Source organism: Tupaia chinensis, unplaced genomic scaffold (genome assembly GCF_000334495.1).
Source record: "Tupaia chinensis unplaced genomic scaffold, TupChi_1.0 Scaffold000598_1, whole genome shotgun sequence".
Lineage (NCBI taxonomy): Eukaryota > Metazoa > Chordata > Mammalia > Scandentia > Tupaiidae > Tupaia > Tupaia belangeri.
In genome coordinates, this window is record NW_006160115.1 from 61095 (window position 1) to 86448 (window position 25354).

Genomic DNA, 25354 nt, shown 5'->3' on the forward strand with positions numbered 1-25354 from the left:
TCGATAGTAGAGTAATTTGGGGAACAAAGCCTTCATTTCTTCCAGGTGGAAACCTGCTTCTTAGGTGAACATTGGATTGACCCCCTCTCCCTGCCCCCCGGCACCGCCCCCAGGACCAGCCCCTAACCTGGTGGTTAGAGGAAGTGGATCCCACATGGTGGTCAGATCCCACAGGGAGGTGTCCAAAATCCCAAAGGTTGGAGAACAGAGAAGGGATTGTGTCCTTACCATGCCCCACTAGGGGGTGCTCCCTGCCCAGTTCTGATAAGTGCACAGTTCCTCCCTCTGGCAACTTGAGGAAAAACATAAAAATCTCTGTAAAGAGGCCTCTTTTTTTTTTTTTTTTAAATATATGTGAACAATTTGAAATTTAAGATTTACCTTAAAGCATTTAAAGAATGAGGGATTATGAACACCAGTTCTCCTAGATTTCTTGAAAGTAAACCACCGAACTTTGGCAGTTTCCTGGGCATGGTTAATGCAAAGGATAGGAGTGAGTTTTGGGAGCAGGACATGTGTTTTGGATACAGATACATGGACACATGCTTGCACAGAACACACTTTTGCACATGGATATGTTTTACACAAGGACAGATGATTACATAGGTCACATATTTTGCACGTGGGCACATGCTTTGCACAAAGACACGTGGGCACGTGCTTGCACAGGATGTCTTTTTCACATGGGCACACAGGCACATGTTTACACACGGATACGTACTTGGGCAGACACATGGACACACGGACACATACTTACACACAAATGCATGTTTTGCACAAGGACGCAAGGACACTTGCGTACATAGGACACGATTTGCACAAACAAGCATATACACTCCTCAGCAACCCAGCAAAGCGCGGCGAAAACGGAGTAGGGAAACGTGGACCGCGTCGAGCACTGGCCGGTGTACCAGGAACCGCGCCAGGACGGCGACAGGAACTACAAGTCCCGGCACTCGGCCACCTCCGGCCGACGCGCGGCGGGCGCAGTTGGCCCCGCCCAGCGACCCTGGTCCTAGCGCCGAGAGTCACCCGGCGCGGGGCTGGGGCACCCGGCAGCCAAGCTGCATGGAGCCCCAGGCTGCTGAAGGCTGCTACCTGGGCGACGTGGGTATGTGCGGGGCCCTGCTCCCTGGGCGCGGTGGTTATGTGCGGGGCGCTGCGGCTGCGGCTGCCGGGGGCGCGGGGCAGAGAGTGGAGATCTGAGAAAGGGGGAGACTGCCAGAGCCGACTCGTGGGGATAGAAAGGCGCATCTTAAGGCCTTCGACCCGGGGGTGGTGACGCATCCAGTTCGGGGTTGTTGCCGGGGTGTTTGGGTGGGTAGGTTGCGGTTGCAGCAGGAGTCAGGTGACCCAAGCATCTCAGACCCGGCTCTCGTGCTGGGCACGCGCGCTGCAGGGCTTGTCAGCCGAATGACGCACCAGGTGTGCAGTTTCAAAACCGCAGATCTGCTGCGACGCCGCGCACAATGAGGAAGTCACCGGGCTGGTGAGGGGCCACTGCCCGGTTCCAGGAAAGCCGGGCAAATGCCCACGGGACCCGTTAGTTGGGCATCCCTGGGACCAGTCCGCTGTGGGGCTCCCACACGCCCTGTGGGGCAGTGGCGCAGTGTCCTGAGCATCCTACTTATACATGCCAGCTGTGACGCCAGAATGAGGCAAGCCCTCAGGACATCGTGGCTCTGTGAAAAATGTGACCTCGAGTCTACACGCGGCTTCAGTACCACATGGGCGACCCACAAATAAAATAGATAGATTTGAGGGCAAGGGACATTCTTTGGGAACTCGAACTTCTTCCATCCTATGTAAAAATAATATGGCAATGAATTGAATGGTGAAAGCACTTGGAAAGCCTGGAAAGAAAACAAAAAAAACTTCTAAGATATTTTTACACTGGTAAAAACAGGGCAAATAAAAGCTAAAAACCTTAAGAGTAAATTTAACTGAAGAAGAAATTGCAGTCATAGCAAGGCAAAGCTGATTTTGCAAGACAACCACTTTCCATATGCTCAAAGGCAGTTTAATAAGCTTCTGTTTTTACTGGGCATTCCTTCCCAGGCAAGGGTTTGCCCTGTATTTGATTTGCTCCATTGAATAAGCATGGCCATCTCGCCACTGACACCTACTTAAATATTTTATTATTTTTTTTCAGTAACAGCTTCAGTAACACAGCATTATTTTTGAGTATGCTTCCTGCATAGTCCATTAAGGAATGTATTTGTGGAAGAAATGCACACTCAAACTGCTGGATGCACAGACTCTAAGGTTCAACTATTGCCGACATTGTCAGTATTTTATTTAATGTATTTCTCAAAAAATATGTCCGGCTGACATTTTTTTCTCCCGACCAAATGAATAAGCTGAATGTGTTGGATCCAAAACAACACTGCTCTCCCAGAAGTCGAGGCAGACCACAGGAGCGTTACCCTGTTTTAACAATCTGACCTCAAATTCTATGTATGTGGTGTACTCCCACCAAAGCATTTAGATTTTCTGTGTTTTCATAGTATACTATCTCGTAGAGGTAGAGATTATAGTCTTACGATATGGCTTTTTCAGTAAGTACAAAGATTTTAGGGTGAGCCACACTCTAAAAGGAATCCAATGTTTATAACTTAGCAAATGTAAGACAAATAATTATTGATCTGAGGTCTATTGGCAAAGTTGGAAAAGCAGTTCCTATATTCAGCCCCCATAGGCGAGAGCTTCTGACTTGGAAGGAAGGAGCAGACGAAAGATGAAAAAGGGTTATACAGAGATTTAAGTTTCTAACCAATACAGCTGCTAATTGTTAGTTATTCTCAGCCAAGGACTCTAAACACAGGTCTTTGTTCTCTGGGGTGTCAGAACCTTTAGGGGGAGGTAAGGTGAGAAAAAGGAGAGACAGCTTCTGGGCCAAGGATAGAGCCAGTAAGCTGCCAAGTTTTATGCGATACCTAGCTTCAGCCCTTCAAAAGCTGCAAGATAGTCACCATTATTGATCATTTAGAGATGAAACTGAGGTCACACGGCTGGAAAATAGCAAAGCTGAGTTGAAACGCAGGTGTTCTTTTGGTCGTTTCTGGGTTGTTGCTTGTTTTTCCCTAAAAATCTCATGCCGTTCCTATCAAATATTCGACTGCACCTTTGTAGCACATTTCAGTTATCTGTTCACCCGTCAACGGATACTTGGATTGTATCCACACTTTAGGTATCGTGAATGATGCAGGCTAGTGGCTATTTTAAAAAGTAGAATTATGGAAGTGATCGGAGAATTTTGATTCTCTGGTTCTCCCATGAGCAGTCTAGGCTCAAATTAGGTTACTCACAGGTTAAAAACTGTGAAAACTTTTTTTTTTGTCAGAGGGCACATGAGCTCACCAGGGAGAGAGAGAAAAAAAAAAGAGAGAAAGAGAGAGAGAGAGAGGTATCCCCTATGGGGAATGGTCATGCTGCAATCCCTTCTCTAATATCCGTCTTCTCAGGATTTTGGGCACACACATATAGCATGCTTCTCAAGTATCCTGGTCTGGGACCCAAAGCATGCAGTGGGTCATGTGAGATCCAGGTCCTTTATCCACCAGGACTGGCCCCCTAAAAAAACTTTTTAAGTCTGTGCCCTGTGATCTGCTTGTTGGCTTCTTAGCTTCTTACCAAACCTGCAATTAAAAATGTCCTTTTCTACCTGCTGAAATGAACAAATGCGCAGAAAAGTAGAATAGAGCTAGTTACCTGTTCTATCGTGGCTGTGACCAAACAGTATATTTTTAGGCATAAGCAAAGACAGATGCATCCCATTACAAAATAAAGCAGACGTCTTCATGGTCAGGTTGTTTTGGACCTCAGTCAAAGGTGCCTGTTGAGTCAAATATCTAAGGGCCTTCTTGGTCGAAGTTTCACTCTACTAGCTGTTTCATTGCATAGTTCTAGAGGACAGAATTATAGGGGGGCTTTAATACTTATGTCATACTCCATCTATAGGACCCTGTGCAATTTCATAAATGGTGGTCTGCCAGGAATATGGAGGCAGAGGTGGACGAATTCTATCCACCTGTGCAGAAATATCAAGGATCGCTCAGAAACCACTAGGAAAGACTACAGAAAGAAAATTTTTAAGGCTGCAGATCTGAACTTACCTGTACTTCTTGTCCATATAGAAAACAAAACAAAACAGAACAGTGAAATGCATTGGAAGATGTTTGCAACTGGTCAGGCTTCAAGAATTTGACTTTGATGGGTTGGAAAGGCAAAGCCAGAAGTACTAACTAGTGGCTGTTTGGGCCGGAGTATATTTAACATGTTTATTAAGAACTAGAGTCAACAATCCCCACGATGCTGAATGGTCCTAAGGGATGTTTGGTTTTGCACTGAATCAGGAAATGTACCTCACGTCCAGGTGGGTTAGTTCGGAGGAACAGGATGCATCATATGGACACTCATCTGTGAGCCTGGAGCACTGGGAAGAGGACTAGCTTTGGAATCAGATTCCATGCTGTGTGGTCTTAAGCAAACTTTTGCTCTACTTTGTTTTTCTAAAATGGGTTAATGAGATCTTATAAAGGACTTCTGGTTAGCTGTTTTTTTTTTTTTTTTTAGAGGTTTTTCACTATAGGGCGTGTGTGCTTGCCAGACAGACAGAGAGAGACAGAGAGACGGAAAGCGAGAAATCACCCCCCAGGGGGGATGGCCACGCCGCAATCCCTTCTCCTCTATTCTCCTCTCAGGATCTTGGGCACGCACACACACACGCCCAGTGTGTTTTAAGCCACCGAGTCCAGGATGCGAACCGTAGTCGACTACGTGGGAGTCCAGCGACATAGCCATTATGCTAACTGCTGGTCCCCTGGTTAGCTTTTAAAATATAATTTTTGGGGTCTGCCAGTGGTATGGTGGTTAAGGCAGCTGTATCCCACATGACTGACTACATGGTTTGAATCCCAGACCTGGTGACTTGAAAAACACGCCAGGCATGTGTGCACGTGTGCCCAAAATACTAAAGGAGAAACGGAGAAGGGATTGTGGCATGACCATCTCCCATGGGGGAAAGAGGTGTTTTCTCACTTCTCTGTCTCTGCTTCTCTCCACTGAGTGCATGTGCCTGCTAGCAAATTAAAAAATATATTTACTTTTCATGGATATAACATGTAAGTAGCTTGAATAAGTCTAATAGAACCATAAGACATATGAAAAATTTGTCTTTTTCTAACCTTGCTTACACTTCCCTAATTTCCCTCCCCAGAGGCAACTATTTTTTTAAACTGATTTTTTTTTATTATTTATTGTTATTATATTTTAATTTAACCAAAGAGAGACAGAGAGAGAGGGAAGGTGAGAAAGCAAGCTGCCAGGTCCGGTACCCAAACCGTGGTTGGCCATGTGGGAGTCCAGCACGTTAACCACCACACCACCTGCTAGCCCCGAGGCAACTACTTTTAAATCTTTTAGCTGGTCATCTGGTTTACTTCCATTTGTCTAAATAATATGCTGATAGTGTGATTTCTTGACTTTGAAATTCTACATTCCCTGTAGATGAAACTCCGCTCAGTAGGTGTCTCTCCTCTGACCTAGATAGGGTCCTCCGATAGTATTATATGTTTTGTTTAAATCAGTACTCAGTGTCTACAATATTTTGACTGTGGTTATTGCAGCTGAGCTCCTTGCTATACCAAGATTACAATTTTCTCCTTGTGTAACCTTTATTTTTGGGGGAAGAGGTTTTCGCTGTAGGGCACGTGCGCTCGCCAGATAGAGAGAGACATAGAGACAGAAAGCGAGAAATCACTCCCCAGGGGGGATGGTCACGCCGCAATCCCTTCTCCTCTCTTCTCCTCTCGGGATCTTGGGCACACACGCACACGCGCCCGGCGTGAGTTTTAAGCCACCAGGTCCGGGACGCGAACCGTGGTCAACTACGTGGGAGTCCAGCGACATAGCCATTATGCTAACTGCTGGTTCCCTCCTTGTGTAAACTTTTGATTTTCTTGTAGGTAACAACAGTTCTGTTTACCTGTTTACTTTTTCCCATACTCAATCTCTGATTTTCCCCCAGACTCTGCCAGAGCTCTAGTGGTTCTCTCAGTGTGTTTAGGCACCTGGGAAACTGATAGGACTCACTTTCTGTTTAGTTTAGAGTCAGGCCCCTCCCCCTGCAACCTTGCATCTTCCTGCTGTGGTGAGGAGCTGGGGGTGCCCGAAGGGGTGGAAAATGTTCTCCTGTTCTTTACAGGATTTGCCAGTTCCTCTGTTTCCAGCCTCATCTCAGGGCTATGTAGTGCCTCTGGTTCTGAAAGCTTGACCTACCTGCTCTTTGCTAGCTCCTGGGACCCAACCCTGGGCTTGAACCTGCCCTTCATTCCTACTAAGTTGGTTATTACATGTAGTCTGCTCTGTAGCTCCCCTAAGTTATTTTGTTTTGTTTTCAGTTTTCTATTTATTCATGATAGAGTGAATTTGCATGGATATGATTGAAAGTAAGAAAGAGAGAAATAGAGAAATATGAGCACCCTCCACAGGGTTTGGTCATGTTGTAACTCCCTTCCCCAGTGCTCCAGTCCATGGAATCTTGTGCACTCGTGTGCTATTCTGAGTAAGGCCAACAGGGTCAGGGATTTGAATCCCTCTGGTTGCTACTTGGGATTCAGCTTCTCTTGATCAGTGAATTACCACTATGCCATGGAGCTGGCCCTCCTGTCGAAATCCCTGTTTCATTCTCCTCTCAGGATTTTGGGCACTCATTCACAGATGCCTGGAGAGTTTTTCAAGTTGCTAGGTCCAGGACTCGAACCCTACAGTAGGCAATGAGGGATCCAGCTGCTTTAACCACCATGCCACAAGCTGGTCATTGTTTTTCATTTGTTTATGTGAATTTATGCCATCCTTCCTGCTTCCAACAATTGACTCTCAGTTTAGTGGGATCTTTGGGAGAAAGAACAGAGAAGATCTGTGTTTAGTGAGAATGTCCCCAGCACTATCATTCTTTTTTATTTTTTTAAAGAGTTAATTTATTTAACTTTATTTATTTATTTAAATTTGAACAGAGAGAGACAGAGTAAGAGAGAGGGAAAGTGAGAGAGCAAGTGACTAGGTCCAGGAATTGAACTGCGGTCAACCAGGTGGGAGTCCAGAACCCTTAACCACCACACCACCTGCTGGTCCCCCCCTCCTTTTTATTTATCGGAGACTTTTTTTTTTTCGGAGAGAGGTTCTTTCTATAGGGTATGTGCGCTCGCCAGAAAGACAGAGAGAGACAGAGAGACAGAAAGTGAGAAGTCACCCCCCAGGGGGATGGCCACACCATAATCTCTTCTCCTCCATTCTCCTCTCAGGATCTTGGGTATGTACACATATGCGCCTGGTGTGAGTTTAACTCACCAGGTTCGGGCTCGAACTGTGGTCGACTACATGGGAGTCCAGCGACATAGCCATTATGCCAACTGCTTATCTCCCCCTTTTTAAAACAAATTATTTATTTAATTTTATTTATTCATTCATTTATTTTAATTTGACCTGAGAGAGAGAGAGAGAGAGAAAGTGAGAAAGGAAGCCACCAGGTCCAGGACTCGAACCATGGTCAGCCATGTGGGAATGTCCAGCACCTTAACCACCACACCACCTGCTACTCCCAGCACTATTATTCTTTTTCCTTGGGGGAAGAAATAGAGACACCAATAGGGTAGTAATCCAGGACATTCTTTAAGGAGTTGAGAGATACTCAGAGTGGAAAGTGTATCTAAGAAAGGAATTCAAAGAGGACTTGTTAACAAATAGAAAAGCCTATTTATGGGGGCCAGCAGGTGGTGTGGTGGTTAAGGGCGCTGAACTCTCACATGGCTGACCATGGTTTGAAGTCCTGGACCTGGCGGCTTGTACTCTTGCCCTCTGGTCAAATTAAAATAAATAAATAAAGTTAAATAAAATAATTATTTGAAAAAAAAAAGAGAAAAGCCTATTTATGGTTAAGGAAGGTATTAAAACAAATGATGATAAATTCCAAATACTGAACACTTTTATGGGCAAAACAGGGCACACCTGTGTTTTACTTTCTCCATACAACACGTAAAAGGTTACCGCCCATCATAAGGAAACTGAGATTGAATGAAGTAAAAACTCACATCCCTCAACTGAGACAAGGAAGACCGGGGATTCGGGGGAGTTGAGGCCTTTCCAGCCCAAGCCCAGGCTCCTGCTCCCTGCAAGTGGAAGGAACAGCCTCTTCCAGGGGTCATAGCACCTCCAGGTGGACCAGATGCCGGGAGGGAGATGGAGAGGAGCTAATCGGTGAGAGGTGAGGAGGAGGTCGCCTCCGAGTCGGGGCAGGAAAGGTTGAAGGTGAACAGACCTAATTATGTTTTCACCAAGGTCTGTCCAGAGGACATGCCCATGACTTCTTAGGCACTGCCTTCCTGACACCTCTGCCCTTCCCCCGGTTGTCTTTTACTCCTTACGCAGTCGTTCTCACTTTTCTCTTTTGTCTTTGCCTTCCGCTTATTCTCTTTTACTTTCTTTTTCATTTTTGTATAGAGTTTTGACTCTTTTGTTCCTCTAAGAAGGCAAACATTTTATATTTCATTTTTACTTCATTGAATGCTTCTTAAAAGCACACAGTATGCTCTTCAACCTCAGGTTTGCTGAAAAGCTATTTTGGAGATTCCTAATTAAAACATTTAAAAGATGTCATTGAAAAATACCTTAAGAAGCAACCAGACACTTGGCTCAGATTTTTAAGATTGGGCTTCTACATATAAAAATAAAGATATATATATATTTTTCTTGAACACCAAAGTGACTGGTAATTTCAAGTATGCTAAAAAGTTTTTGTTTTTTTTTTTTCATTTTGAGAGAGCGAGAAAGAGAGAAAGATAAGTATTTTTGAGAGTCTTCCTGTGTTGCAGTCTTCCTGCCCCAGCCTTCCAATTAGCTAGGGTTAAAGTATGACCACCATTCCCATGTATTCAGGTGGGCCTGGGAACCAAACCCCAGCCTCCCATGTGGCTTTCAGCCTCCTGAACAGTGGTGTTACCTACACTCGACTGCAGCTGGGCAATAAAACTTCAATTCAGGCTGCGCTATTAGACATGGACGATAATGATGAACATTTATTAAGCACCCACTTTGTGCCAGCCTCCTCACCATATTGTTTTTAGTTATTACAACCATTCGTCTTCCTTAGGCTTTAGGGAGAGGGATAATCCCCCAGAGGCCGATCTCTTTGTCCTTGTAAGTTTATGTTCTCCCCCATTTTTATTTCTTTACTGCTCTGTCAACACAGTTTGGGGAATAGGCAGAGATGAATGGTTAGTACACTTTTCTGGTCTTTTCTGGGAGCATTGACTGTAAAGGATTTCTAAACTTCTTTTCAGCTCTACCATAAGTGCATGTAACTGAGCTTTCTGGGATCCTGGGGGATAAGTCACAAAGAATCCCTGACTTTTCCTGGAGAGCTGAAGATGAGTCCTTGGAGATCAGCCTTTAGAAAACCCTCCGGGAGCTTCCAGTGTTACCCGGTTTCTGGTTCTTTTGGTGTGGTTTCCCAGCTGCATGGTCGACCACCTCCCTCTTCCACTTGTATTACATTTGTTGATGGGACACAGAGGAGGGCTATCCCTCATCATTTCAAGAATATTTCCTGGCGTATTTTGGGATAAGAGCTTATTCCAGAGTCTGTAGATTGTTTTCAATTCAGAAATGATATTTCTGCAGCCAGGACCCCAGATGCCCCTTAATGATTTACTTTGAACAAAATTCCCTGCCTCTGCTACATTTCAGAGTGCGTCTTGGATATTGGACCCTGATTCAAAGCCAGCATGCAAATCAGCTTTGTCTTGAAGGTGTCCTTGATGGCGTTTTGAAAACATTCTTTGCCGGAGTGGGTTGCTGTGTAGAGGAATGGCATTGGTACGGTGGTAGTGGGGTGACTGGAAAGGGTAGGACTGTGTCATGTCAGGCTGAGTAGGCTGCATGCAGATTTTATCCTGGAAAAAGGAGCCATGGGAGGATTATGAGGAGGCCCCACATGACTGACTTGTGATGTAGGTGCTTTAGAGAGAGGCCAACCAGAGACCAATTATGAGGCAGCTGAAGCTGGGATTTAGGGGCAGAATTGCAGTCCCAGAGAGAACTTGCCAGAACAGCATAGGGTCTCAGTAGCGTCTCAGATTTCAAAGCAGTTCCTCCCCCAAGGGAGATGGTGCAGAAATTCTGGAGAGTGCACCTTGTCACAACTGAGGTCCAGGTGCAGGGCTGCACACTGCCTCTGGTCATGCCTGGCCAGTGCATTTGGTTACTGACAATGTCCCCTTAGTAGATTTAAGGTTCATGAGCACATCTTGCCCTCTCCTTAGCTTTTCACTGGGATGCTGACCTGCTGGTGCGGGTGTTGGTCTTTGTGTGGAGTGGCTCTCTCCTCTCCCTGGAGGTGGGTGTCGAGAAAGGTGTCAAGGTGCACCCAGGTGTCTACCCCTTCCCCACTGTGAAGCTGTCCCCTGTTGAGGACAGTCTGGGATGGCAGTCTACTCCTCACCTCAGGTCCTCCCCTATCTATTGGTTACTTTTTCATTTGTAATAATGAAAAAAGTCTTAACTGTGGTAAAGAACACATAACAAAGAACTTACCATAGTAGTCATTTTTTTTAAAGAATTATTTATTTATTTAATTCCATTTGTTATTGTTAGTTTTTTTTTAATTTGACCACGGGGGGAGGGGGGGAAAGAGAGAGAGAGAGAGAGAGAGAAAGGGAAAGCGAGACAGCAAGCCACCAGGTCTGAGACTTGAACCATGGTCTGCCATGTGGGAATCCAGCTCCCCCCATCCACCACACCGACTACTGGCCCTGTAGTAGTCATTTTTAAGTGTACCGTTCAGTAGGGTTAATGTATACTCACATTGAGAAGCAGGTCTCTAGAACTTTTTCATCTTGCAAAACTGAAACTCTGTCCCCACTAAACACTTAACTTTCCATTCCCCTCTTCCCCAGGCAGCAACCCGCATTCTGCTTTCTGTCTCTATGAATTTGATTACTCCAGATTCCTCATAGAAATGGGAACACAATATTTATCTCTTTGTGACTGGTTTATTTCATTGAGCATAATGTCTTTAAGGTTCTTCTGTCATATTGTATGTGACAGAATCCCCTTCCTTTCTAAACTGAATAGTATTTAATTGCATGTATATATCCCATTTTGCTTACTTATTCATCCATTCATGGATACTGGGTGTTTTCACATTTTAACTATTGTGAATAATGCTCCTATGAACATGGGCGTGCAAATAATATCTCTTTGAGAACGTGCTTTAATTTTTTTGGGTGTATACCCAGGGATACAGTTGCTGAATAATATGGTAATTCTATGTTTAATGTTTTGAGGAACTACTGTTTTTCTTTTTCTTCTTTCCCTCCTTCCTTCCTTCTTCCCTTTCTTCCTTCCTTCTTTAGCTCAGATTTATTTTCTACAGTGACAAACATGTAATTACCAAACAAAGCTAGCAGACCCTGAGGTCCAGGGGCCAGTCCAGGTAAACATTTCAGCTCCCACAGTAAAGTAGCACCTACTGCAGGAATCAGTGTCCTAGGGAAGGATGTGCTGCCTAGGACAGAGCTCAAGGGCAGCCTTAGCCCTCCTTTCCATTCTGAGGCTTAGCAAAAAGTGGGGCACAACACATTGGATGATCTCCATGACCAGGGAAAGTTGGTCAAGATAGCGAGAGATGGAAATGCGCAGCTGGCCAGGGTCTTTGGCAGTCAATTGTACAGCCAGGAGCTGCCGTTCACATTAAGCTCCTTCTGAACTGGCCCTCGGAGTTCAGAATTTGGGGTCAGGGACAGGCAGATGATCTCTGCCTCCACAGGTGATGGGGAAGGCATGGTGAGGGTGATTTGGAGCAGTCGGTTAGCTGGGCCTCCAGCTGCAGGCAAAGCATCTCTGCCTGGTTCTGGCTTGTGGAGTGCCTGCTGGATCTTAGGAATGCCACAGGCTGCAGCTGCTGCCTCTCACGTAACACTGGGGCCTCCAGGATTGTCTGGGCCACCGAAGTTGTCAAGGTTGCCAGTGTGGCCAAAGTCGCCAGAATTGTCAGGATCACCTGGGCTGTCAAGGTGGCCACGGTGGCCAAGGTCTCCAGGATTTCCCAGGTCGCTGAAGGTACCAGGGTCACCAGGTTTGCCAGGGCAGCAAGGTTGTCGGTGTCTCTAGAAAGGCCAGGATTGCTGAACTCACCGACATTGTCAATATCCCCAGCATCGCCAAGATAGCCATGGCCAACAATGTCGCCTGCGTTGCCAAGAAGGCCAGGGGCGCTGACATCACGAAGGTCTCCAGGGTCTTCGAGGTCACCACCCACTGCAAACGCGGTAACAGTTGCGCCTTCATCTGCTGCCCTCATGGCTCTTCCACCATTAGCCTCAGACCTCATCCTGACTGCTCCCAAGTTCTCTCTAGGAACCTGCTTATCTTTTTTTTTTTTTTAAAGAATTATTTGTTTAATTTTAGTTATTTATTCATTTATTTTAATTCGATCAGAGAGAGACAGACAAAGAGAGAGAGAGAAAGTGAGAAAGCAAGCCACCAGGTCCCGGACTTGAACCGTGGTAAGCCATGTGGGAGTGTCCAGCACCTTAACCGCCACACCACCTGCTGGTCCCAGAACCTTCTTATCTTAATAGCTGCACTATTTTCCATCCCCGCCAACAGTGCGCAAAGTTTCCAATTTCTCTATAACTTGGCCAACACTTTGTTTTTGTGATAATAGGAAACTTAGAGGGTGTGGAGTGGTATCTCATTGTGGTTTTCATTTGCATTTCTCTAGCATCTCCTTGCTGGCTGTATGTGTATATCTTTTTGGGAGAAATGTCTATTCAAATCCCTTGCCCATTTTTATATCAGATTTTTTTTGTGTGTGTTTTTGAGTTGTAGGATTTTTTTTTTTTTAATTTCCTAGGTAGATATATGATTTGCAAAACTTTTCTCCCACTTATGGGTTGCTTTTTCATGCTGTTGATTATGCTCTTTGGCATTTTTATTTCTCTCTCTCTTTTAGAAGTTTTTATTATTTTTATCTGTTTCTTCTGATCTCCACTCTCAATGGCTGCCCTAAGACCATTGCAGCTGATGTTAATTCACTAGAAAATTTGCAACTAGTTGCATTTTCTTTATAGACTGGCCGAATAAAGAAATAAAATTAGATTTTCTTTTAAAATTGAGGTTGAGACCTGAGCAGTTCTGAGCAGCTCTGGTCCTAGAGAGCTCTTAGCCTCTGGATTCAATGCCCCTGGTGGAGTAGGGGTGGGGGCTTACACAGGGTAGAAATGAGGACAGAACTGATAATCATTAATACCTAACTGAGCAGTTCTTCCCCAGTAAGGTTTGTAGAAGTGCTCTTGGTAAAATTTGGGCACAGGGGCCAGCAGATGACATAATGGTTACATCTCACATAATTGGACTCTCACATAATTGACCATAGTTTGAGTACTGGACCTGGTGCCTTAAAACTCATGTTGAACACATGTGCATGTGTGCCCAAAATCCTGTGAGGAAATTGGAGGAGAAGGGATTATGACGTGGCCATCCCCCTTGGGGGGGGCGGGGAGGAGTAATTTCTTGCTTTCTGTCTGTCTCTCTCTGTGTCTCTGGCAAGTGCACATACCCTATAGCAAAAATCTCTCTCAAAAAAAAAGGACCAGCAGGAGGCGGTGTGATGGTTGAGGCACTGAACTCCCATATAGCTGACCACAGTTCAAGTCCTGGATCTGGTGGTTTGTTCTCTCTTTCTCTCTCTCTGATGTCCTACAGTAAATAGAAAAATAATAACAATGATAAATAAAATTAAATCTTAAAAGAAATGGGAGGACAAATTTGGTTTCCGAGGGAAATATAGTAATGGAAACTGTTCATTCTGAAGAGCTGCATTGATCTTGTCTGCCTGAGGTAGAGCACTTGACATAAGGATATGTCAGTACTAATGCAGCACTGTTGTCATTTATATTATAACCAGTGTCTGGACTACTGGGTCTGAGCTGGGTACTGAGAACACATAGTCATGATTTCTGCATTTGGTGAGTTTACCATCTCAACCTTAGTGTGCTTTTGTCTGCATCCAGTTCAGATAATAAAGAAACATGAATCTTACAACATAGGAAGACCAGCTCCAAGTCCCATATAAACATTGACCCATTGTCCTCCAGGTGCTGGTCTCCTGCCTTTGCTGTTCTGTTGGTTCTATCTTCAGGCAGGTAGTCAGATGGCTGCAGTAGGTCCAAGTTCACATTGAGGCAATACCTGAGGAAGAAGGGCGATGTTTACTCCTGCAGCTCCTTCCTGGGAATGTGGAGAGCGATGAAGCTTGGAGACCTCTCAGCAGGCTCTCTCTTGATTCTCATTAGCTTGAGTTGGGTCATGTTCTATGGGAAACAGGGCAGCTATGATGAACTTAGATTGATCATCTGGATGGAATGGATGGGTTCAGGGACTTCCCCTTATCTAGTCTGTTTCTGTATAGCAGAGAGCAAGCCCACAGCATGACAGTGCTAGAAGAGACAGCAGGTTGCAGGAGCACAGAGGAGGGCTGAAGGGGGCAAGGCCTCCTGGAGAAAAGATCACTGGGTTTGAGTCTTGAAAGTTACAAGTGGAAGTTTTTTAGGATTGGAAGGTAGTGAGACCAGGAGGCCAGTGCCAAGGAGGGAAGAGAGCTTTATTCAGAGGGAAAAGTACTGTCTTGAGCAGTGATTCTCAAGTGTGGTCCCTAGACCAGCAGCATCAGCATCATCTGGGACTTCTTTAGAAATGTACTTTTAGACCCCACCTGAGATCTACTGACTCAGAGACTCATTTGTAGTGCTTCTGATGCAGGCTCAGGTTTGAAGGTAAAGAAAGGTGTAGGAGGCCAGATACTCCATTTTGTAAACTTAGAGAGGTGATGGGGAAGGGAGAAATGAAAAGACTTAAGAGACAGTATAAGAAAGATGGAAGATTGGGATTAGCAGGTGGCATAATGGTTATGTTGCTGGACTCCCACATAGCAGACCATAGTTGGAGTCCCGGACCCAGTAGCTTAAAACTCACGCCAGACATGTGTGTTCACGTTCCCAAGATCCCAAGAGGAGAATGGAGAAGGGATTGTGGTGTGGCCGTCCACCTCGGGAAGGTGATTTCTTGCTTTCTCTCTCTCTCTCTCTGTCCCTCCAGTGAGTGCACATGTTCTATAGCAAAAATCTCTCTGAAAAATAAAAAGAAAATGGAAGATCTCAGAGAATTTCATTCCATTTTGGGATATGAATAGTGCCTTTGTTTATTTGTCACTCAATAGTCATTTGTTGGACATTTACAGGGTGAGAATGCAAAAATGTATAATTATACTTTGAGATGAATGAAAATGAAGACCAACATATGAAATTTACAGGATTTTAGCTAAAGCAGTACTGTGAGGAAATCTATAGCTGAACATCTATATTAAAAAAGAAGGAAGAGCTCAGATAAAAACACAGGAAAAAGAAGAGCAAACTAAACCTAAATAAAACAGAGGGTAAGCAATAATAATAAAGATTAGAACAGAAAATAATGAAATAGAGAATAGGAAAACAAAACCAAAAGTTGGTTTTTGAAAAGATCAACAAAATGGACATTTATACAAGTTGATCAAGAAAAAAAGAAATCACTCAAATTATTAAAATCTGGAATGAAAAGGGGCCATTACCATGGATCACAAGGGAATACTATGAACCATAGTCTGTTAGTCCACTGTGGTTGCCATGCGGACTATCACAAACTGGATGACTTTAAAGAACAGAATTTTTTCCCTCACAGTTCAGGAGGTTCCTCCAAAGGGAGAGATGGAAGAGAAGGGACTGTGGTGTGGCCATACCTCCTGGAAGGTGCTGTCTCACTTTCTCTCTCTCTCTCCCCCACAATCTCTCTCTCTCTGGTAAGTGTAAACACTCTGTGGCAAGCAAACAACAAACAAAATAATAGACATAGAAATCCTTGACAGAATACTAGCAAACTGAACTGAGCAGCACATAAAAGAGGCTATATACCCTGGTCAAGTGGGGTTTATTCCAGGATTGCAAGGAGGCTTCATGTAAGAAAAACAATTTTTGGAATACATTATTCGGAAAGAAGTAAGTGGAAAAAACTCAATCATTGTAGTAGATACAGAAAAAGCATTTGAGAAAATTCAACATCCTTCACAATAAAAACACTCAGCAAATGGAATGGAAAGGAACTTCCTCAACATGGCGGAAAGAATCTATGAAAAACCCACAAGTAACATCATCCTTAAAGGTGGAAGATTGAACTGTTTGGAACAGGACAAGGATGCCTGCTCTCACCACAACTGTTCAACATTGTACTGCAAGTCCTAGCCAAAGCAATTAAGAAATAAAAGGAAATAAAAATACTCCAGATTGAAAGGAAGAAAGAAAACCCTCTATTCACATATGACATGATCTTATACATAGAAAATCCCAAGAAATCCACAACAATTAAGTAATTAAAACACGATCCCTACTTTCAAGGTACTCACAGGAGAGGAGGGAGACACTAAATACTGTAACACCAATGTGTGTATGTGAGTATTATAAAGCAGTGTTTTCCAGAGATGTTTCATCTGGATCCATATGGAGGATGTAAGCTTGTAAACAGGAGACTGCAGAGTGGATGGTTGGGGGTGGGAGGGTGGAGAGGAGTTAGGCATTTCAGATAGAGAGGATAGTTGCAGAGGCACAGGTGTGAACTGCAGGGGGCAGTGAGGAGCTACAGAGCGAGGTTTATGTGAGGACAGTGGTGGGAGGCGGGGTTATTGGAGGCGATCCAGGTTCACATGACTGAGACTGTCAAGGAGTTTGGACTCCAACCTCCAGGCACTGGGCATAGCTTGGGATTTTCGTAGGAATGTTAAGGGCCAACGACGTGATTGCACACAGTGCCTTGGCTGTCGTCAAGGGGTCCTGGAGTCTTATATGTGTTCATTTGTCATCCATGGACGTGGCAGGATTTTAGAATGACATCTGTTTCCTTTCCAGGTTTCTGGGTGGAGCGGACTCCAGTGCATGAGGCAGCCCAGCGGGGTGAGAGCCTGCAGCTGCAGCAGCTGATCGAGAGCGGCGCCTGTGTCAACCAGGTCACAGTGGACTCCATCACACCCCTGCACGCGGCCAGTCTGCAGGGCCAGGCGAAGTGTGTACAGCTGCTGCTGGCAGCCGGGGCCCAGGTGATTGGCTTCAGGATTGACCCCTGAGCCGCTGCAGCTGTGGGAATGGAAGGGAAAAGACCCAGGAGAACTCCAGAGGGAGGAAAGGAAATGGCTGGGGACGAGCCTCCTATCATGTACAAACATATGGAGAGAGATTTCTGAGGGAAATGGGAGGTAAAAGTGGAATGAGACCAGAGCAGGATTTGCTGGAGGACTGGGAAGGAGGCAGGTGGTATGGTGTCAGCACGTTGAGAACCAGGAAGCCGGCTGGGTAGTACTTGGGTCCTGGCTACATGTAAGGAGGGGTTGGTGGCCAAGAAGGGAAATTTTTGTTGGTGTTTTTTAAAAATTTGCCAGAGAGAGAGAGACAAGGAGAGGGAGAGGGAGAAAATACTCCCCCTATAGGGCGTGATCATGCCAAATCCCTTCTCCATTTCTTTATTCTGTTGGGATTTAGAGCACACATGCACACGTGGCCAGTGTGTTTTTCAAGCTCCAATGGCTGTGATTTGAACCATGTGGTTAGCTATTTGGGCTCTGGCTTCTTAACCACTAGACTAGGGACAGGCCCAGTAAGGCAATTTAGCAAAATGGTAGGAGTGGGCAGGGCTGGCAGGCTAGCTACACCCTAGACACAGGCTCTCTGGGAGGGTAGTTGGCCAGGACTCTAAGCTGCTGCTTTGGCCCAAAGAGCAGGGGTCTCTGGGATGACTAAATGGGAGGTTGGCAAACTGGATCACTGGGGGAAAGTAAGAACAAAACCAAAATTTTAATTTGCTGCTTTCTTTAGTGTAAATACCCACAGTACAGAGTATGGCTGCTTTAAGCCGCTGGTGGTCTATGGAAGCAGAATTCCTGGCTGTGTGGCAGCCAGCTCTGGTGAGCTGACCCCACACGGTACCAAATGACCTGTAAGGAATGCAGGGCCCTGGTGTCAAAGTTCAAGGGGTGGGTAAGGTGTGAAGATGGTGTAGTGTTTAATGTTTCCAAAGCTTGGAATGGAACAAGGTTCAGCATGTACCCAAATAGAAGCTGAATTTGGACAAATTCTAAGTACAGTTTGCCAATCTGGGGAGTTGACTTTTTCCTGGCCCATGATTTTCTCACTGGGCGAGGCATGGTAGGCAGTCTGAGACTTGAGTTAAACCCATTTTATACGCTGCCTCCCCCAGCTGGCAAGCTAAGGCTTTCATTTCCTGCTCAGTACTTATTAAATGTTCAGATGTTAAGGCCAAGCTTAATCCTGTCTGAAAAGACAAGAACCCCAACTCCTAAGTAACTTCCATACTTAGGAAGCTGATGGGCACCCCCAACCATATCTTTCCCTTTGAACTCCCTTGCCTAGCTCAGTGCCTTAGCACATAATAGCAAACTATTGATTTTTTTTTTAAGAATTATTTATTTAACTTTCTTTCTTTCTTTCTTTTAACTTGACCAGAGAGGGACAGAGCAAGAGAGAAAAAGGGCAAGTGAGAAAACAAGCAGCTAGGTCCGGGACTCGACCCGCAGTTGGTCATGTGGGAGTTCAGCACCCTTCACCACCATGCCCCCTGCCGGCCCCGCAAACTAGTGATTTTGAAAAGTGTCTTTGCAAAGATGTATCTGCATCAGAGTGAGAAAGCGAGTTGCACAGTGCCTCCCCTTTCTTTGACACTTGTCTCTTCTCCCGTGAGGTGGATGCCCGCAACATCGATGGCAGCACCCCTCTCTGTGATGCCTGCGCCTCGGGCAGCATTGAGTGTGTAAAGCTCCTGCTGTCCTATGGAGCGAAGGTTAACCCCCCCCTGTACACCGCATCCCCCCTACATGAGGCCTGCATGAGTGGTGAGTTGGTGAGCGGCTGGGCTGACCTAGCTGGGTGGGCTTCAGAAGTTTCCTGCTTTCTAGGATGAGTATAATAGGTGACAGTCAATTCTATGATAGAATTCTGGTTTTTAGCTGAGTTTCCTGGTGCTGGTGGTGGTAGCTTTGGAGATCAATCAGGCCTATAGTGCTCCCTCAGTCCCTTCTGTAGTTTGCCCTGCAGCCTCCTGATCTCTCTGGCAGAGGATTCTGAGGTTGGGGCCAGGGGCTGGTCTGGGGCATGCTCTGACTGGTACTCTCAGAGGATGAGGCTGGCTTTGGGGTGCCAGGGAGCAGCTGGAACTTTACCTGTTCTCAAAAAATGGACAGAGCACAAGGAAAATGGCTTATCCAATCTTTCTGAATCAGAAACTTCTAGTGGAGGAGCAACAGCAGGTAGGACTAGACAGACTAGCTCATGTTTAATCAATAGACTTAGGAGTTTGGATTTTACCCCTTTGAGCAAAGGTTGCAAATTGTAGCCTTATCTTGATGAGCCAACATGATATTTGATTCTCATTGGGTTTGTTTTGCTGGGGTGTAGGGTGTGGGGTCCCTTTCAGGCACCAGGTGGGACCACAAATCCATGGTACTTCCTCTTAATTTCAGCCGATAGGTTATCATTTGACCCCTGCAAGTCATGGGGATGCCTGCAGAGAGGTTTTGCAGGTTTTTGAGCAGATGTGGAATGATGAAAACAAATTTTTGGAGAACTTAGTGACCATCTGTGTAGATGGACTGAAAGGGTGGCCACAGGAGTTCTGGAAGGAGGGCGGTGTGTAAGTGCCCTCAGAACAATCCAGAGCCCAAAGTAGGATGGTGGTATGGGGGGGGTGGGTCCAAGAAAAAACAAAACCAAAAACAACCCTTCAGGTCTGAGCCAGGAGTAATGCCACAGGTTGAAAGAGATTGGACTGGGAGCAGGGACCCCAGAAAGAAGGGGGAAGGGTTGAGATACCCAGATGAGAATGGTCACATGGTGGTAGGTATGGTGCCGCGTCTCAGGGCTAGAGGCGGAAGTTGGGGAGCTATCCACAGTGGAAAGGTAATTAGGCTATCTGAGAGGGTAGAACCTGGGACAGAATGTGCTGAGAAAGGACAGCTGAAGTCACTGAGCCTGATCCAAACCTGAATGAAAAACACAGTAGGAAGAGCCAGGAAAGAGACTCGAGGGTGACCTGTGGTAAGAAAGTCAGAAGGAGATCACCCAGGAGGCTGGCCCAAGTGCCAGGTGCCCAGTGTCAATACCAGTCACTCCCTGGACCCAGCACAGGAGATGCCTCTGAAGTGGGAGCAGTAAGAAGGGGTTTCTCAGGCTGTTTAGAGGTTTACAGGTGCTATTTCCAACCTGACCTCTGAGCAAGAGGGTGACTGTACCAGGCAGGCCTTTGAAGAGAGCCATTTCTTTGCTTCCTGCAGGCCATGTGGGGTTGTAAACTGTTCCTTAGTTCAAAATACAGGCTTGGTTTCCCTCTCTCTCCTGTAGCTAAGCACAACTAGCCTGTTTCAGCTGCATTTCTATCATGCCTATTATTTCCAGTGTAAATATTCATGGACATTTTCTATCCTTTTCTGTCTGCTTTAAGGGAGCTCCGAATGCGTGAGGCTTCTCATTGATGTTGGGGCCAATCTGGAAGCACATGATTGCCACTTTGGGACCCCTCTGCATGTCGCCTGTGCACGGGAGCATCTGGATTGTGTCAAAGTGCTGCTCAAAGCAGGTGTGTGGGCATTTAGCTGTGCTGGTACTTACCTATGTGGGTGTTTATCTGCATTGGCATTTACTTGAGCAGTGCCCTGCAGAGAGCTGGGTGGTGGAGGCAGACAGACCAGATTTTGGAGGTGGCTCTCCCACTTGCCAGCAGAGACTTTGGGTGTCAGTTTCTACATCTGTAAATCTGGAAAAATAAAGCCTATGTTGTAAGGCTTTGAGGAGGATTCACAGTAGTTTCCTACAGTCCCTGTTGTATAGGAGGTGCTCAACAAATGCTCTGGAGTGTTTTTAGAGGACACATATGTCACTTCTGTCCTACCAGCCTGGAAAGCTGCTGGCTGAATCCAAGAGAGATGGGACATAATGGGAAATGGAGTTGGCTGTGTTCAGGAAAACAAAGCATTTGGAATCCAGGTCATTTCAAGTGATGGGAAAAGGCTCAAGATAGAGAGATTCCCGAGGTGGACAAAAAACAAAACCCTACCCCCAAACACCCAACTAACTGAGGATTAGAGTCAGGACCTGTCTACACCACAAGTTTTAAAATGTAGCCAAAGTTGCTATTGGCAAAGGTTTTTATTATGAACCCAACCTAAATATTTTCTTGAGGGAAATATTTTCCTGAGACAGCCATTTTATCCATTCTGGGTATAGCTTAGGATAAAAAACAAAATTATGAATTCCTCCCAGATATATGACATTTTCTTTCTTTCTTTCTTTCTTTCTTTCTTTCTTTCTTTCTTTCTTTCTTTCTTTCTTTCTTTTTTTTTTGAGAGATTTTTTGCTATAGGGCATGCGTGCTCACTGGAGAGACAGAAAGTGAGAAATCACCCCCTAGGGGAGATGGCAATGCTGCAGGCCCTTCTCCTCCATTCTCCTCTTGGGGTTTTTGGGCAGGCCCATACACATGCCCGATGTGAGTTTTAAGCCATCAGGTCTGGGGCTTGAACCATGGTTGACTTTGTGCGAGTCCAGTGACATAGCCATTACGCCAACTGCTGGTTCCAGATATGTATCATTATCTGTGAATAAGTTTTACTTTAATGTCCCATTTTTAGATTTTTTTGGTGAAAAGATTCATTTTTTGTAGTCGGTTCTTGGGCTATTTTAAATTTTCTTACAATGATAAAATATCTGGATTAGAAGCAGTTGCAAGTCTTCCAGCAAGTCACTCATCTGCTGACTGCATTTATTTCTCCTTTTGTTTCTGTTTTAAATATATTGCCTGAAGGTGCATGTGCTTGTGAGAGACAGAGAGAGAGAGAGAGAGAGAGAGAGAGAGAAAACACCCTCCCATGGGAAATGTTTATGCTGCAATCCCTTCTTCATTTCTCCTCTCAGGATTTTGGGCACGCATACACACATGCCTGACATATTTCTCAAGCTGGGCTGAGACCTGTACCACACAATCAGCCATGTGTGATCCAGCTGCCTTAACCACCAAACCACCGCTGTCCCCGATGGCTGCATCCATGTCTAGCGATGTAGGGCAGTATTGTTGCTATGGAACTCTTTTGAGCTCAATACACATGAGCTCCATTTTCCCTTCACTTCTTTTTGTGTGGCGGTAGGGGAACGGATCAACCTAGTTTCAATGCAAACACTTAGCGTCAGGACCTTTTATTAATTGTGACTCATTTGCAAGCAGCAGGAAACCAGTTACAACCAGTTAAGTAACAAAGGCAGTTTCTTGGTTGGGCAATGTAAAAGATGGGAAGTAGAGCAGTTTAGGGTTCTGTTTGACCTAGGGGGTCTAGCAGTGGCATGGTGGTCTCCATTTCTTTGAATTCAGCAATCCTGTGTTCTTTGGCGTTAGCTTTATTGTAAACCTCACTTTCCTGACAGTGATCAAGTGGCTGCAGCAGACTGAGGCTTAAAATCTTAACACTTCACCTTTTTAAAAAAAAAATTATTAATTTAATTTTATTTATCATTATTATTATGTTTTAACTTATTATAGGGCACATGTACTCACCAGAGAGAGAAAGAAGGGGAAAGAGAAAGCAAGCCACCAGGTCTGGGACTTGAACCACAGTAGGCCATGTGGGAGTTCAGTGCCTTACCTACCACACCACCTGCTGACCCCCAACACTTTCTAGAAGTATCCTGGTGACTTTTTCAGAAAAGCGATAAGTCCCCTTGCCCACATACCCCCTGCTATGTTCTATTGGTCCAAACTAGGTCCTATGTCCAAACCTGAACTGATTCCTTTGGGTTGGACTTTGCCAAATTCTGATGGGTTTAAGCCTAGGTTATTTGGACCAGTTATATGGTAGTAAGAGAGGAATTGGATCAAACAGGGACTACACCTGGAGCTGAAGTTAGGTCATTTTCTCACTCACCCCAGTACACTGATCCCACATTGCAAAGTGGTAGCACAGTGGGAAGAATTAGAGATGAAGTGGGAGGCAGCCCCCATGTCTGTGATGCCCAGGAGCTTTCACAAAGGCTTTCTATGTACATGAGAATAAAAGACGGATAGAACTTTCTTGGGGAAGTCTCCCTGCTGTGATTATCACCGCTAGCTCTATGCTAGTGGATATTGTCTGGCTGTCACCTCTGTACGTGATCCTCAATGGCCATTCTAATCCTTTAGATACCCCTTGTTAGATCAAAAGGGTTGTCTTTTTCCCCCCCTTTTCTTAGAAACTAGTATATTTTTTCATTGTGGAAAATTCCAAACATACGGAGAAATAGAAGTACGATCCCTATATACTCATGTTTTTTTTCAAGGTTATGCCTAATCAGCAATACTAAGCACACGTTTTTTCTCTTCCTCTTTCTTTCTTTCTTCCTTCCTTCTTTCTTTTTTCTTCCTTCCTTTCTCTCTTTCTCTCTTTCCTTTTCTTTCTTCTCTGCTTTTTTTCTTTCTTCTCTGCTTTTTTCCTTCTTCCTTTTCATTCTTTCTTATTTCGTTCCTTCCTTCCTTCCTTCCTTCCTTTTCTTATTTCTTTCCCTCTCTCTCTCTGTCTGTCTTTATTTCTTTCTTTTTGTAGTAGTGATTCTACAAGGTCAAATCCCTTGGAAAACCTCAGGAAAGCCATGGATCTTGTCTCTAGAAAATATGCATGCAGGCACTTTTGCATGTGATCTCAGAGAGGGACCAGGCCCTGCCTGAGATGCCAAGTTGTGGAGTGGCCATGTTGTACCTTGTGGGATGGACACAGAGACGGTTTTTCTTTTTGTTCTCTTGTAGGCAGTGAGGCCCAAGTTAAGGAACTCCTTTATTTGCAAAGGAGGAGGACTGTGGAGGGTGAAAGCATGTTATTATGGTGGAGTCATTTTTAATCTGATCACCGACAGTAATTATCTCACCGTGCTGGAGTGTTCAGAAGTAGCTGACTGAGGATTGTCCTGCTTCTCTTTCCACACCATCATTAGTGCAGGTTTTTTTTTTTTTTTTTTTTTTTTTTTTTTTTTTTTTTTTTTTTTTTTTTGCTAAAGGGTGTGCATGTTTGCCAAAGAGAGGGAGAGAGGGAAAGTGAGAAAACAACCCTCTATAGAGGGGGGGTCGTTCCCTAGTCCCTTCTCCTTCATTTTTTCTTTTGAGATTTTGGGCATCTATGCACATGCACTCTGTGTTTTTTGAGCTGCTGGGTCCAGGGCTTGAATCAAGGAGTCAGCCATGTGGGATCTAGCTGCCTCATCTACCATGCCACAGACTGGCCCAAAGTTCAGAGTTTTTATACTTGGGTGGTGTTGGTCATTTTGGCTTATTTTTGCTTCCCTCCTCTCTCTGTCAAACTTCTCAGTTCAAGGCATATTACCATTGTCACTGCCTTCTTCTCTTCCTTCCTCCCAACTGCCCTTCCTTCCAACTTCCTGTCCAATTGCCCTCCTTCTAAGGTGTATCTTAATGTGTTTATCTATGCATTTTTGTAAAATACACATTATCATTTGAAGCATGTATTTTTCATTTTTGCCGTAGGAGGTGTGCACTCACCAGAAGAAAACAGAGGGACAGAAAGAGAAGAAAAGTGAGAAATCACTCCTCAGGGCAGATGACCACACCACAGTCCCTTTTCCTCCATTCTCCTCTTGGAATTTTGGGCATGCACACACATGTCCCTGGTGTGTTTTTCAGGCTGCTGGGTCTGGGACTTGAACTACAGAGTTGGCAATATAGGATCCAGCGTCTTAACCACCATACCACCCATTGGCCCCAAGGCATGTATTTTTTTTTTCCTCCTGCTTTTTTTTTATTTTATTTTATTTTATTAAATTATATTACCTAACACTCATTCCCTGAGCATCATCACAACACACTAAGTGTAGTTTCCCATCTAGGATAAACTGCATAGTGTCTTAATCAAGCATGTTATCACCAATACTATTCCATTTCTACTTTCATACATATGTATACATATATATATGTTTTTTATCCTATGTTTGACCCTCAGCCCTTTCCCCCTCTCCCGTTTACACTATCTCTGCTATAAACAGTTGTCTTCCAGAGGGGTCATTGAAAATGCGATACCTGCGAGTAGAGGGAGAGGGGCCATGAGTCCAAAGTTTTTAACAATAGGGAAAGTAGATTCCATTCAAGGTTGGATCAAGGGTGGGTCTCGTGCAGTTCCGCAATTGTAGGTGAGTCTCCATGGAATACAGTTTCAGGAAAGTGGTTCTGGTAAGCAGAG

General features: G+C 44.9%; 1 protein-coding gene across 1 annotated transcript in view; it reads left to right on the forward strand.

Moving 5' to 3' along the window:
- The first annotated feature begins 684 nt into the window (after positions 1–684).
- The window catches only part of ASB13 (ankyrin repeat and SOCS box containing 13), a 29278-nt gene continuing 4608 nt past the window's right edge, over positions 685–25354 (forward strand). The window contains exons 1-4 of the mRNA XM_006158461.3: positions 685–1111; positions 16992–17179; positions 18835–18985; positions 20590–20724. Of these exons, the coding sequence (XP_006158523.2) occupies positions 700–1111; positions 16992–17179; positions 18835–18985; positions 20590–20724 (886 nt within the window). The 5' untranslated portion in view covers positions 685–699. The remainder of the gene's footprint in view (positions 1112–16991; positions 17180–18834; positions 18986–20589; positions 20725–25354) is intronic.